This window comes from Aegilops tauschii, chromosome 6 (assembly GCF_002575655.3).
Source record: "Aegilops tauschii subsp. strangulata cultivar AL8/78 chromosome 6, Aet v6.0, whole genome shotgun sequence".
Classification (NCBI taxonomy): domain Eukaryota; kingdom Viridiplantae; phylum Streptophyta; class Magnoliopsida; order Poales; family Poaceae; genus Aegilops; species Aegilops tauschii.
In genome coordinates, this window is record NC_053040.3 from 484,666,286 (window position 1) to 484,680,645 (window position 14,360).

The 14,360-nt window shown below is 46.8% G+C and overlaps 3 protein-coding genes across 4 annotated transcripts; 2 read left to right on the forward strand and 1 right to left on the reverse strand.

The window, feature by feature from the left end:
- Positions 1 to 447: 447 nt before the first annotated feature.
- LOC109762395 (auxin-responsive protein IAA10) lies at positions 448 to 2,743 on the forward strand. Of its 2 annotated transcripts, none has more exons than XM_020321245.4 (5): positions 448 to 976; positions 1,435 to 1,736; positions 1,990 to 2,092; positions 2,189 to 2,250; positions 2,457 to 2,743. In XM_020321245.4, exons 1-5 carry the CDS (start codon positions 639 to 641, stop codon positions 2,501 to 2,503), a joined length of 852 nt encoding a protein of 283 aa, XP_020176834.1. In that variant the 5' UTR covers positions 448 to 638; the 3' UTR covers positions 2,504 to 2,743. The 2 variants fall into 2 exon arrangements, with proteins under 2 accessions (XP_020176834.1, XP_020176835.1); XM_020321246.4 differs by having other exon boundaries at positions 450 to 976; positions 1,438 to 1,736.
- Positions 2,744 to 3,294: 551 nt separating this feature from the next.
- LOC109762396 (probable voltage-gated potassium channel subunit beta) lies at positions 3,295 to 7,779 on the reverse strand. The gene is made up of 4 exons (XM_020321247.4): positions 7,069 to 7,779; positions 4,186 to 4,329; positions 3,759 to 3,923; positions 3,295 to 3,659 (listed from the first exon to the last, which is right to left on the reverse strand). Exons 1-4 carry the CDS (start codon positions 7,630 to 7,632, stop codon positions 3,546 to 3,548), a joined length of 987 nt encoding a protein of 328 aa, XP_020176836.1. The 5' UTR covers positions 7,633 to 7,779; the 3' UTR covers positions 3,295 to 3,545.
- Positions 7,780 to 8,589: 810 nt separating this feature from the next.
- LOC109762397 (riboflavin biosynthesis protein PYRR, chloroplastic) lies at positions 8,590 to 14,069 on the forward strand. Its single transcript, XM_020321248.3, has 9 exons — positions 8,590 to 9,057; positions 9,546 to 9,680; positions 10,775 to 10,874; positions 10,989 to 11,114; positions 11,205 to 11,518; positions 12,292 to 12,411; positions 12,919 to 13,164; positions 13,340 to 13,465; positions 13,590 to 14,069. The coding sequence occupies exons 1-9, from the start codon at positions 8,647 to 8,649 to the stop codon at positions 13,818 to 13,820; spliced, it is 1,809 nt and encodes a 602-aa protein (XP_020176837.1). The 5' UTR covers positions 8,590 to 8,646; the 3' UTR covers positions 13,821 to 14,069.
- Positions 14,070 to 14,360: the final 291 nt, after the last annotated feature.

The window sequence follows — 14,360 nt, forward strand, 5'->3', positions numbered from 1 at the left end:
ATGACGGCGGTGCGCCTTCGGCTCACTCTAGTGCATGTATTTGTCGCCAGGTGGTCTATGGACCTAGATGTAATTTCTACTTCTCGTGTTTGTTATACAACCTTGACAGTTAATGGATAGATCGCAACTTTTCTCACACTCTTTCTAAAAAGACGAAAAACCCGTAAACTAAGCATCTCGGACAGTTCTGCGGAAAACGCCTCGACACCCTCCTCATGTTCCATTCCTTCCAATCAAATGCATGAATGGTGATACCCCACATGTTTCCTCTCAATGCCAATCAAAGAGGCTCTTAAGTTCATTTGTTCCATTCATAGAGATGGACAAGACAAGCATCCGGGGCTCCATAGCAGTTCATCGCCCATCCGGGCACCCCATGGCCCACACTTCAGTAAAGCAGATGGAGGAGGACGAGGCGAAAGCTATACAGTAGCTTCCTGCACACTAGTACTACACGCCCACACGCATACCCAGAAGAGAACTCACTCAGCTCAGCTCAGCTCAGCCGGAGTCGTACCTCGCTCGCATAATCATAGCCTCCTCCCCTCTCTCCTCTCTCCCTTTCCTCCCTCTCGAGGCGCCTCCCCTGCCCTCTCTTCTCACGCTCAGACACGCGAGCGCAGCCAAGAAACCGGCCGATGCGAGGGCTAGCAGGAGGAGTTGGGCCCGCGGCGGCGGCGTTCGGGCCCGGCGAGCCGCCTCCGGCCGCGGAGGAGGTGGTTGAGGAGAACTCCGGCGGGGAGGAGGACGAGGAGCTCGAGCTGGGGCTCTGCCTCGGGTCCAGGAAGCAGCAGCTGCTGCAGCAGCCGGCGGCGCCGTCGCCGTGCCGTATCCTGACGGCCAGGGACCTGCAGCCGGCCGCGGCGCTGTCGCCGGACTCCTCCGTGTCGTCCTCCTCCCCCGCCGCGGCCAAGGCGGAGGACGGCCCCGCGCCCGCCGCCTCGCCGGGGACTCTCGCCTCCGGCCACCCACAGAGGTCTGTTCTTGCTCTTCTCTGTCTCTTTGGCACTCCCAATAAAAGAGTGAAATTTTGTGATCCCCCCCCGGCCAAACTCACCAGTTTTGCCTCGCTGCGCCCCTCGAATTCCTGGCTTCTATCACCTCCCTGCAAATCCCATATTTTGCTGCTGCATGATTTTGACTGTCTGAATGAAACTCTCAGCCCTCAACTGCACACCTGTACTGTAACTGTACTGCCTAGTTTACTCACACTTCCCAAAAATACTGCAAGCAAAACTGAACCGAGATTATCTGGCGGTTGTTTTGCCATTCTGATGCAGCAAAAACACATCTGTCTGACCGCCGTTCGAGATTTGTGTATGGCACCAAAAGGAAACATTATGTGATGTCAGTGTTGCCTGATTTGCTGAGCTACCCATATAAGCCTCACCTGGACTAATCCAAACTACCTGTTTTTTTTTTTTGGTGTGCCAGCAGCTTTGGAGTGGTGGGATGGCCACCAATAAGAACATTCAGGATGAACAGCCTGTTCGGCCAGGCGAAAGACAATGCCTCGGATGCCGAAACCAAGAAGGCTGCCGCCGATGATTCCGGCTCGCAGAAAGACAAGGATGAGACCGAGAAGAAGGTCCGGGTGCCCGGGTGGGTGAAGGTGAACATGGATGGGGAGGTCATTGGAAGGAAGGTGGACCTCAACGCCCATCGCTCGTACAAGACCCTTGCCTTGGCCCTTGAGATCATGTTCACCAAGCCGTCTGCCGGCCTTTGCGCTTCTAGTAAGCCTCAACTGATTTCTACTACCTTGTGCATTTCGTAATTACACTGATATCAAGATCACGTCATAAATCTAAGTGGTAGTATATGAACTTTAGTTGGTTTGTCACTTCAAGCATTAGGATTTATGGTGCTACAGTTCTGAAGTGCAGTGTCTCTAGGCATACTACTTAGAAGCTGACTGCAAATTTAAGTGCAAACAGTCCACTCTTTCTAGCTTTTGATGCATTTCTTATTTGAACATGGAATTGTCAGATAGCACGAAGTCTCTGAAGCTGTTAGAAAACTCTTGTGAATACCAGATGACATACGAAGACAGGGATGGTGACTGGATGCTTGTTGGAGATGTCCCTTGGGAGTAAGCTCTCTGCACCATGCATCTCTTCGGAATGACTTTTGTACTTACAAGCTTCCAAGTTCCTTGGAATAATCCTCCGGATGTCCTCGTGTGCAGAATGTTTGTTGGCTCCGTGAAGAGGCTGAGGATCATGAGGACATCGGACGCCAGTGGTCTCGGTTAGATTCTTTATCGCCTCCTTCCTACGATCCAAACATTCGAAGAAAGTCTTAATCAAAGCGGAGTTCACATGTAGTGGCCGTCAAAATAATCACCGTTTTAGCACGCAAAAGCTTTCACCACTGCAATCAGTTAACATGTGGTATTGAGTTTCATTCTGGATGTACATCCATCCATTGATGCCGCTGTTGTTTCGCTGCCGCAGGACCACGGTTTCAAGCCAATCACAGAACGAGGGCGGACATGAGATGAGAGCGCTGAAGACCCACCGACCATGTCGGAGCGAGCAGCCGTTGTGATTACCTGTGTGCCTAGTTGGGATTGCAGGAGCAAAGATGTGCTCCTGCTATCTAGTGGTGACTCGTTTCGATCTACGTAGTATCTATTCTTTTCCCGCTCCCTTCTTCTGTCTACACTTGGTGAAGTGCTGCTGATCACTGCCAGCATATGTGCTCTTTTTTCGTCATATATGTTTTTTTGTGTGTGACACAAGTGTGTTGCTCTGTTGTGTTCAGTTTGTGAGATGAGAAGCCCACCTCAGTGCCCTGTGCGACAGAACGTATGAGGAATGAAACGCTGGTAGATAGATGGCTCAGTCTTGCGGCAATGTTTGCCGCTGAACCAACCGGCACAACCATACCAAACAGCTACACTTGCTCTGCCCCTGCCGGCCGGCAGAGAGAATGAACGCCCACCGCATGGCATCGTCTCGGATATGTGGCACACAGCGTGCGGCTCCGGGCCTGTCTAGATCACAGCAACTTCACAGGAAAACAGCTCACCTCACGCTCGAATTTTGCAGCAAACCGTACACACATAATGCAAGCGACAGCAGCAAGCATACAAGTAGCATAAACCATGCTGGTGCTGGCACTGCCCTGCCATCAAAATCCTGCATCTCAACCATGGAGCGAGAGCCCGGGACACAGCGCAGATTCGTGGTCCACCCCACCACAAGCTCGATGCCCGCAAACAATGGCAGCATATCACCAACCAACAGGCAGACACGGTGGAGAAACGGTCCAGGCACAACGCTCCAGGAATCACAAAAGGATGCCGCATCCATCACCAGGAACACACAGGAACGATACACATACACGGCAACAGCAACAGGCCCACTCGACAAAATGTCTCACACGCTGGACACACCGACTACACAGGACATTCGGTATATAGTTTTTTCACAGAATCGGGTACTGGAGGTAAGCACCTCCGGCTAGGGAGAAAAACCCCACCAGGCGGCGGGCGGACGGGCGGGCACACGCTGCACAGCTGATGAAGCCGACCGACCGCTTCATCTGTACGACTCGAGGCGCTTCGGCTTGCTCTGGACGACCGCCTCGATCTTCTCCAGGACCTCCGGGGTCAGCAGGGGGATGACCTCCAGGGCCTTCATGTTCTCCACGATCTGTTGTTCATCAAACGGTTGCCGCGTGACATGTTAATACTCTTGGTCGCAGAAAGAATCAATCTGATGCAGAACAGAGACAGGGTGTGGCGTATGTACCTGGCTCTCTTTGGTGGCTCCAGTGATCACGGACGACACGTTGGGGTTCGACGCGCACCACGCGATGCCCAGCTGGGCCATCGAGACGCCGAGCTCCGAAGCGATGGGCTTGAGCCCGTTCACTTTTCTAAGCGTGTCGTCAACCAGAGACCTGTTGGCCAGGTTCTGGAAACAGAAACAAGATGCGTATGTGAGGATCATTCTGGAAATACACATCGGTGTGGAAAACTGATTTAGCACAGATGTGTCTGTTAGGGGTTGGATTACGACACATGAGCATACTCGGAATCTCAAGGATGTAGCGGCATGTGCATCCCTATTTTCTTAAGGATTATTTTTAAGGAGGCAATACAGCTATTCTATACGCAGTTAGGAGGAAAAGCAAGAATATGTGTGTGTAATACAGTGACAAAGTTTCCATGGTTACCTTGTAGTTATCTAGGGCAAACCGACTTTCAGCGGGTATATTCCCTTTGCTATACTTCCCAGTGAGAACCCCTGAAGCTAGGGGACTCCATGTAGTCAACCCAATGCCATAAGTACTGTAGAGAGGTACAAACTCAGACTCAACCTGCAGTAACACAAACATTCTTAGTTTTTGCGACACGGGAACACGAACACCTGCATACATCAACAAATTGTGTCGACCAATATTCTGGAAAACTGTCCACAGCACATCGTAAACAAAAGCAGAGCCGATACTTGCTAAGTTGAATACCAATGACAGTTCAGTACAAACAAGAAACAAAATGCAAATAGACACAAATAGATGTAACAATGATTCTAGATGTGGGTTTTGGCAGTTCCTTATCAGAATGTTTCATACGAGTGATCTGCTGACATATCAGAAGTACCTATAGTATGAGTTGCAAAAATATATATAACTAACACAAAATGTTTCTTCTTAGAAGCTAGGTGCTAAACTACATGGCTGTTCATCCCCCAAGGCAGCAAACAACAATCTGTGTAGTAATTTTAATCATCACCAAACCAGTCACAGAAAATGATAAGCATACTTCTACTATCCATCATAGAAAACTCCAGGTCTACTTTAACTAAGCTAAGCTTCTGCACTCTGTTTAACTGAGATCTAAAACAAGCTTTGCAAGAATGCTTATGGGACTCAAAATAGAAGCTTTTAACTAGCTTCGGAGATTTTCATAAAGCAACTTTGTTTACTAAGTTGAACCAGCTTATTGAGTTAGCCACAAAGCAGACATCAATCAATTGAATATGCAGATCAGCAGTGACAAGGACAAGTGGTGCCCTTTTTTCTGTCTGGTCAAGACCAATATCAAATTGTTTACTCGATTGAAAGTTTGATACTATCAAACAATTGTCCCAACTACACCCTATAAGCAACTTTCCGTGTGGTCTAAGCTGTCTGAACTTATACCTAACCTCTCGCTAGCAGCAATGTGATGATGTTTGCCTGGAAAGCTTGATGATGTAAAGTATATAAAACAATACGAGCCAGCATCATGGTCTGATTTAGCAGCTAACCCTACTCCAGAGCGATGCACGTCAAATCAAGAAAGATGAGATTTATGCTACCTAACTCCCTTGACTGCTAACCTTCATATGATCTACACTTGCAACAAACCAGTGGCCTCTTGAGTTAAAATATATATATGTGTGCAATCGATGCTGGAGTAGTAGATTTCTAATGGGGAATGGTACTTGCTGTCTACAGAATCCAAAAGGAAATTCCTCTCCTACCATCAATTGTACTACTACTTCATCAGAGTCAATTAAATGTCTAGAAGACAAATATACATTCAAATTAACTCCAACGTGAGGTATGGGCTACAGCAGCAGCAGTTGTACTTCTACAATAAATCAAATTATCCCCTACAGATTTCAACGAAGGCACATTTTGGGACCTGAAAACATTAGAAAAGACTGGCACTGCCTAGTAAAAGGTCCAGCAAGTACACATTGTGACATGGATCCATATATCCAACCAATCCAATTCGTAGTTGCCAGTTCACTACCACCGATTGACTAATTTAAGATCAACCAGGAAGCAGCTTATTGAGTTAACCAGGAAGCAGGCATCAGCCAATTGAATACACAGATCATCTATGACAAGGACATGTGGTGGCCTTTTTTCTGTTTGGCCCAGACCAATATCAAATTATCTATTCGACAACGACACAATATCAAACAATGGTCCCAGGTTCCAGCTACAACCCTGTAAGCAACTTCTGTGTACCTTAAGTTGTCTCAACGTACACCTAACCTTTCGTTATCAGCATTGTGTTGTTGTTGCTTGGAAAACTTAATGATGCAGGAGACCAGCCAGCATCACTGCCTGATTTATCAGCCATCCGACTCCAAATGATGCACGTCAAATCATGAGAGGTGAGATTTATGCTACCTAACTCCCTTGACTGTAGTAAGTGCTAACTCATATGTTCTACAGTTGCAAAAGGGAAGCTGTCCCCATCACTGAAAATAAAAAAATAGTGCCCCCTTGAGTTAAAAAAAATGCGCAATTGAGATTGGACCAATTTTCCATGTACTCCTAGGTAATAGTAGATTTCTAACGGGGAAAGTACTTGGTGCCTACAGGATCCAAGAGGAAATTCCTCTCCAACTATCAATTGTACTTCATCAGAGAGTCAATTAAATGCCTACTGTAGAAGACAATTATCCATTCGAATTCACTCCAACATGAGGCATGGGCTACAGCAGCAACAGTTGTAGTACTAGTTCTACAATAAATCAGATTATCCCCTACGAATTTCAACGAAGGCACATTCTTGGACTTGAAAACATCAGAGAGGACCGGCACTGGCTAGTCAAAGATCCAGCAAGTACACATGGATCCATATACCCAACCAATCCAATTCATCGTTGCCAGTTCAGTGCTACCCACTGATTAATTTAAGATCAGTACCATTAGAACAGATCTAAATTGATTTGTTAAGCTACAGCAGCAACAGTTATACTACTGCATTAAATCAATTTATCCCCTACAGATTTCAACGAAGGCACATTCTGGGACTTGAAAACATCAGAAAGCACTGGCACTGGTGAGCAAAAACATCCAGCAAGTACGCACCGACCCACACATCCAAGATATCATTGCTAATACAGTAGTACTACTTGTAAAGTAGTACTGATTCACTAATTAAACATCAAATCGAGATTAGCAACACATCGAACGAATCATTGCTAATACTCCAGTAGTACCACAGTACCACTCATGGATGGATTAATTAAGGATCGAATCGAGATTAGCAGCAGCAGCAGCAGAATGTAGGATTAACTGAAGTAACAACCGAGGCAGCAGCGGTGGTAGTACCTTGTGGCGGGAGAAGAGGTTGTACTCGGGCTGCTCGACGATGGGCCCGACGAGGTCAAGCCGGTTCGCCACCCCCCACGCCTCCGTAATCTGCTGCGCGGTCCACTCGCTCGTGCCCCAGTAGAACGCCCACCCCTGATCGATCACCCAGTTCATGGCCCGCACCGTCTCCTCGATCGGCGTCGTGGCGTCGGGCCGGTGGCAGTAGACCACGTCGACGTACTCCATGTCGAGCCGCTTGAGCGAGGCCTTGAGGCCCTCGACGATGTGCTTGCGGGAGAGGCCCTTGTCGTTGGGCCCCTGGCCGCCCCAGAAGAGCTTGGTGGAGATGACGACGTCGGCGCGGCGCCAGCCCAGGTCCCGGATCGCCTGCCCCATGATCTCCTCCGCGCGCCCGTTGGCGTAGACCTCGGCGTTGTCGAAGAAGTTGACCCCCGCGTCCCGGCAGGCCTGGAGGAGGGATTTCGCCTCCTTGACGTCGAGTTGGTTGCCGAAGGTCACCCACGCGCCGTAGGAGAGCTGGCTCACCCGGAGCCCCGACCGGCCCAGGTTGTTGTACTGCATCTTCGATGGCTGGCTCGTCGTCGGCGGTGCGCCGCTCGCCGCCGGTGGGGGTGGGGGATGGGTTTCGGTTAGATCTGTGTGCGGTGGTGCAGTGTGCGTTTTGGGGGAGAAGGTGTGGGATGTGGATGTGGGTATTTCTAAACTCCGGTTGTGGGCTGGCCGGCGCATGTGGCGGGCCGGGGGCCGGACAGGTGGACCGGGCTGTCGTGGGCCCGCGTGTCAGTGGGAGGGACAGGGGGCTGAGCGGTCCCGGTTGGCGTGTGGGGACAAGGAGAGCATCTGGCGGCTTCAGCGGCGGGAATCGATCCGGTGTCTGGCTGGTGGGGCCACGGAGAGAGCCGCATTTTTTATTAGTTGATTGAAGAGGAGAGAAGAAAAGGCAAAGGCGAAAGCGGATCCAAATCCCTCGAGGTTCGGGAATCAGTCAGGTGCGGGGTACTGATCGGGAAAAAGCAGCCCACCTCGGTCGATGGATGGATGGACAGCGAATCACTCTGACGCGTGGGCCCGGCCGCCTTCCGGCCGGCGATCCAGGGAGAAGAAACAAGAGCAACGTCCTTCAGTTTGCTTTTTTCATTCAAAAAAGCCGGCGTCGTCGCCTCTCTCTCTTCGTGGCCGAGCCGAGCCAAAATGTGGACGCAACGTGGTGTGGACGGCGCCGGTGAGGTGATGCTGCCGTGCCGTGAGAGCACGTCCAAACGAACGATCCGATCTATACTACACTCCATGTGCGCTCTCTTTGTCAGACCCGGATCCGATGCAGCTACACGAGCGCACCCAGCAGGCAGGCATGCAGACTGATATTTTGGACAAAAGAATAGCTCAAAGAAAAAGAAATGCTGGGCCAAAACATGGCGTGGGCTCGTACGGGGCGAGCTGGGCCTCCACTTCCACTCTCGGGCCGGCTTCGCAAGATTCATTTTCGCTCTCGCACAGCGCCGTCGCCCCCTTTTCCAGTTTCGGGCTCCCAGTCTGCCGCACCACACACCCGTGCGACCTCACCCGAGAGCGAGCATGCCCCCGCCGCCGCGGCCGCCGGTGGCCGCGCCTGCCCCGGCAGCACCCTGCCCTATCCGCGTCGCGCCCAGCCGGCGCCGCATCCCAGCCGTCCCCCGAGCCGTATCCGTCGCCGCCTCCCACGCGCACGACGCCGCGTTCCTCCGCCGCGCCGCCGACGTGGCCGACCGCTCCGCGGGGCTCACCTGCCCGCACCCCAACTTTGGGTGCGTCATCGCCCGGCCCGAGCCCGGCGGCCCGGAGGCCCGCGTGGTCGGGGAGGGGTTCCTCTACGCGCAGGGCACGCGCTGCGCCGAGCTCCTCGCCGCCGAGGAGGCCGGCGAGCGCGCGCGCGGCGCCACCGCCTACCTCAACCTCGAGCCGGGCGACTGCTACGGGGACAGCACCGCCGTCTCCTCCCTCGTGCAGGTGCTCGCCTGAATGAATCCCCTCTTCACTGTCTCCCTTCGATTTCTCTAAGAAGATTGCTAGTATATCTCTGAAGATTGTTATAAAACCAAATGTGGATACTACTGCAAGCATACGATGGTAGCACTGTGATCATAATTCTGATCTGTCATAGATAGTGGACGTTCTATGGGTATAATAACCACAATGCTAGATACTTGTTCTCCCTTATCTGAACCCCCTAAAGTTCTATGTACTATGTTGCAGTGGCAGAGTATTATCTTACTGAAGATGACGATATAAGGGTGTGCAAATTGGATCCCATATTTTGTTCCAATTAGGAGGTTTTGATCGTCGTGAGCTTGCTTGCATGAACACTGATAAAAATTAGAAATATATTTTCCTCAACCTTCTTTATTGATAATTTAGTCATACGCATTCAGATTGCCGTTGTATAGTCGTGTAAAAAGATGTCCTAAATGCAGGGAGAAAACTAATGATTTTATCAGGCAGGAATCACAAGAGTTGTGGTGGGCCTTAGGCACCCCTTGAAGCACTTGAGAGGGAAAGCGATTCAATCATTGCGAAGTGAAGGCATTCAGGTCGATGTTGTGGGGGAAGATCTCCAGAGCAAATTGTTCAAGGTGACTCTTGGCTTATATGTTAATTCTCAATTACTATTTTTATTAGCTACAAGTCAAAGTAGCAGTAAGCACTTCGCGAGGGGCACCCTACCTAGTAGTGCTGTTGCATCATTTTCTCTAGAAACCATTTTTAGAAGTGGTTTAGCAATTCAAAAGTGCAAATATTTGTTTCTGCAATATGAATGCTAAAGAAAAGCACACAACTGGACATTAAGTTCCAGAAATATTTTGTATGCTTTACTTTGAGTAACCATTGGATCTAAATCACTATGCAACCGTGCTTTGTAAGATCATGCGTTGCACGGTTATAGTTTTGTGAATGTGACAGTTGACACTAATGATAAAATGTTTTTTATATTCTTAGATTATCTTTAACACAAATGTGAATTTCGTAGTGTCCACTTCTATTGATCTATCTGAGTGTAATCAGAAATTCAAGTTCATTAACTTCATTTATAGCATATTGGAAAGAGTGAACACAAGGACTATATCTGAGATGATGCATTGTTTGCAGACTGCTCCATGTCCTAAGCAATATGGATATGATGTGCATTGTAGCTAGATAGAATGTAACAATGATACTGATTCACCAAAGTGTCTAACATTTCAAGTATAATTACTAACAAATACTGAGCATCTCACTAAAGCTAATAGCTCCTTGATGCCCTTTTAAGCTGTAGGGTCAGCATCCCTACTGAATGCAAATAACAATGTAGCATAATGATTTAATTTTATTTCATGGTTGTATGGTTATATTGTATTGGTAGTCTTGATTTCGGCAGCTTTTTAATACCACCTCTCATTTATTCACTTCAGTTTTTTTGTTATGAGTTTGGAGCACCTACAAACCCCTTCCTTTTTTTGTCTTCTATTGTTTTTAAAGTTTAACCTAGTAAGCATCTCAGAAATATATGTTATCAGTTTGCTCTTTTAGTTTTCTGTGCATTAGGTACTGGTTACTTAGACTTCGTTTGGCATTTCAATAGATCATGGTTATCATTCCCCACCGGCTTTTCAAATGAGAACATTACAGTGCAGTAACCACAACATGAACTTAGCCAGCTTGCTAATATGTTTTAATGTGTTCATTGTAGGAAGCCCTTACTTCATGCCTCATCGTAAATGCTCCATTACTTTACCGAGCTGCCTTTCGTGTTCCATTCTCTGTTCTGAAGTATGCTATGACTGCAGATGGTGAGGCCTAGTTTTTTCCATTTGCTCTTTTAGTTTGGTTAATTTGTTACATACTACAGCTGAGTATTAATATCCAACTTGTACTTGCTTCACTTCCATCGATGGAAATGACAGGAAAAATTGCAGCTAGTAGTGGGCATGCGTCTTGGGTAAGCGGCAGAGCATCCAGAGGCCGAGTATTTGAATTGCGTGGAAGAAGTGATGCTGTTATAGTTGGTGGGAATACAGTCCGCCGTGATGGTAATGAATAAATAATGCAATAATTTCTATTTAGTGTGTTTCACATTGGTGTTCCTTCGTAGGATTGAAAGGCTTTTAGTTGTGTTGTAGATCCTCGATTAACCGCAAGGCATGTGAAGGGGCATGTTCCAGTGCGCATTGTAATGTCACAAACTTGTAACCTTCCTGAAGAAGCAAATTTATGGAATGTTCATGAGGCCTATACAATAGTTGCAACACAAAGAGGTGCTCGGAGAGATTTCCAAAAGAAGCTTGCTATGAAGGGTGTTGAAGTAGTGGAATTTGACATGCTAAATCCTAGAGATGTTATGTCATATTGTTATGATCGTGGTTACCTTTCTGTATTATGGGAGTGCGGTGGGACCCTATCAGCTGCTGCTATATCTGCAAGAGTTATTCATAAGGTAAATACTTTTTGTTTCACTATATGGTTGCCGTGTGCATTTACTTATCTATTGAACATATTGCATAGTTCTCCAGAATGTTTATTGGCTGCCTTTGTTTGTTCTAGTTCATTGAGTTCTGGATCTGAAATCAAACCTGGCAATGTTAAGACACTGTTCCATTTTCCATTGCAGTTAAAAAGTTGATAGAGTTATCTTGTGAATTGTTAGGTGAAATTGTACAGTTGTGTTGATTGCCACTACCAAATCTGAATGATATTCACAACTATATCCTTTCCAAAAAGAAGTGGTACCATGGATTTCATGTTATCCGTTGAATTGGTGAACAAGTTATGTTCAATGTCTTTGCAGTTGATTTTTACTTCAGCTTAATCAGCTTCCCGTCTTCTAGAATAAGAATGTTAAAAGGATATTCTTATGACTTGGGTATGCAGATGCTACCCATTTCAGCACTATGTAGACATGCTTTATATCAGGGAGAAACATATTATTGCTTAGTGACTTTTGGGGAGGGACCACACTTTGGACGTAAGTTCTGGGAGGGGACTCACAGAATCATAGGGATAGCCCATCTGCATTCACTTCCCTAAACATCTTATATCCACCATGCACCTTGAACGTCAGTCAGTCCCCATATGTGCATTAAATGGTTTCACTTTATTAGGTTTGCTCTTTTTCTTTTTGCCTCTGACTCTGTGTGCATGTTGTATGCCATATTACGATTGAGCTCTGCTTACATCTTCACACTGGTGATTTTTTTGTTCTTCCAACAGGTTTATGCATTCTGTGCTCCAAAAATAATCGGTGGAGTAACTGCTCCAACACCAGTAGGTGACCTAGGGATGAATCAAATGACCCAGGCGATTGATTTAATTGATGTTTCATATGAACAGGTTAATTTCTTATGTTCCAATCTAGTTCTCATATGTGTTCTCCATCAATTATATCATTATATGTACTCCCTCCGTTCCTAAATATAAGCCTTTTTAGAGACTCTAATATGGACTACATACGGAGCAAAACGAGTGAATCTGCACTCTAAAATATATCTATGTACATCCGTATGTAGTCCGTATTGAAATCTCTAAAAGGGCTTATATTTAGAAGCGGAGGGAGTACTTGTTAGTTGCTATATTACATTTTATTACACCATGTGTCATGCTTTTCTTGCTGATATATTTCTGTAGAATTCAGTAGTCCCCTACTGGCTACCAGTTCCAGCTTTGGATAGAAGTTCCTACAAGTCTTATCTTATATGATTATACAAGTTACACTGAACCATCGGAGTAACTGTTTGTGAATGTACGTGTATGTATTTTGTTTTGTTGTAGTAATGGCATCTGCATATGTCCCTCTTAGTTTCATGGCAGTATATTATATATTTCCTTACGATATTGCAGATTGACCGTGACATGCTCATGAGTGGATTCATCCAACCTATTCCTGATCTATCACCTGTAATACCATCTGCTGATGAAATACCTTCAGTTGATCCAGAAGTATCCCCATATGAAACAAACATTATATCCTTTTACAAGACTTGGGATACCTTTGGGGCTTTCTCAAACTTTTCTCCTCATCCAATTGACATGCCCGACGAAAAAGGAGATTGTTTGACATGGCCAACAGTGGAGCACTATTACCAGGTTTCTCTTTCATGATGTTTATTAGTGCTACTTTTGTGTCATTCTCTGTGCTTTGAAAATAAATTCTGGATCATGACGCAGTACAACATTTTGTAAACCTGCAACATCTGCAAATGTTACATTAGCATGATAACTGCACCTGTGAACCCGTCAGTAAGCCCAAAAGTTTTTGCAGGCACATAAGTTTGTTGGTGTTGATAATCCTCAAGCAAACGACATTGTGCAAGAAATAAAGCAGGCAAGGAGCCCTGAAGAAGCTGCTAGAATAGGAAGGACCCGGCAAAGAGAATTCCCTGAATTGGTATATCTGAATATTCTGCTTTAATATTTTCTGAACATTTACCATTTGCGTGCTCTTGATTGGTTATGTGAACCAAACCAGTTCTGTCACTCCTTTTAATTGATTATATTTCTTTCCCTGTCAGATACGGCCAGACTGGGAGTCGATGAAAATTGATGTGATGTACAGAGCTCTGAAATGCAAGTTTTCAACTTACGCCCACCTGACCGAGATGCTGCTGTCGACGGCTGGCTCTGTCCTCGTCGAGTCCTCACCCCATGACTTGTTCTGGGGCGGTGGGCGCGAGGGTGAGGGCCTGAATTACCTGGGCAGACTGCTGATGCAGCTGAGATCAGAGATTCTGGGAACGGTTTGAACGGGCGTTGAGGCTCGAGGACAGGAGGCGTGAGGTCTCTGCTTGTTCTTGATAGTGTCCATTTTGTTCTGGTGGACGACACCAAATTTTGTCAAGCCACAGTGTTGCGTTTCTGTTTAGAGAGAGATGATCTTGTATAACTAATACTACCTGATATGCTCCAGTTTAAAGTGTAAGGGGGTTCAGATGCACATGTGATGCTCTTCCAACATGCAGAGCCTTGCTCAAATAACAGTTTTTTGTTGACCATTTGAGGTAACAACTGATAGATCCAAAAAGCATCCACGACGCTAATACACGAAACAGTGTTGCTAATCTTAGTCGACTGAGACTTGGTTATGTCTTAGTTGATGCTATATATATCCGTGAGATCTTGGCTGGAGATTCGTGCAAAACTTTATATTTAGCCTTTTCATTTTTATATGTTATATGTCACTTGATTGAGACTTGGTTAAGTCGCACAAGCAGAGCTACAAGCAAGCCTTTCCCTGCCCCCCTCACATCAAGCACAGGTGATACTTGATGGCCTGTCCTGTCTAT

What these genes read in the sequence shown, in the direction of transcription:
- LOC109762395 (XM_020321245.4), top strand. Translation starts at nt 639, where the DNA reads ATGCGAGGGCTAGCAGGAGGAGTTGGGCCCGCGGCGGCGGCGTTCGGG. An exon ending in GCCTCCGGCCACCCACAGAG is followed by an intron (nt 977 to 1,434) that starts GTCTGTTCTTGC and finishes TTGGTGTGCCAG; the next exon opens with CAGCTTTGGAGTGGTGGGAT. An exon ending in GTTGGAGATGTCCCTTGGGA is followed by an intron (nt 2,093 to 2,188) that starts GTAAGCTCTCTG and finishes CCTCGTGTGCAG; the next exon opens with AATGTTTGTTGGCTCCGTGA.
- LOC109762396 (XM_020321247.4), bottom strand. Translation starts at nt 7,632, where the DNA reads ATGCAGTACAACAACCTGGGCCGGTCGGGGCTCCGGGTGAGCCAGCTC. An exon ending in ACCTCTTCTCCCGCCACAAG is followed by an intron (nt 4,330 to 7,068) that starts GTACTACCACCG and finishes GTGTTACTGCAG; the next exon opens with GTTGAGTCTGAGTTTGTACC. An exon ending in TTGCCCTAGATAACTACAAG is followed by an intron (nt 3,924 to 4,185) that starts GTAACCATGGAA and finishes TTCTGTTTCCAG; the next exon opens with AACCTGGCCAACAGGTCTCT.
- LOC109762397 (XM_020321248.3), top strand. Translation starts at nt 8,647, where the DNA reads ATGCCCCCGCCGCCGCGGCCGCCGGTGGCCGCGCCTGCCCCGGCAGCA. An exon ending in GTATGCTATGACTGCAGATG is followed by an intron (nt 10,875 to 10,988) that starts GTGAGGCCTAGT and finishes TGGAAATGACAG; the next exon opens with GAAAAATTGCAGCTAGTAGT. An exon ending in CAGTGGAGCACTATTACCAG is followed by an intron (nt 13,165 to 13,339) that starts GTTTCTCTTTCA and finishes AAGTTTTTGCAG; the next exon opens with GCACATAAGTTTGTTGGTGT.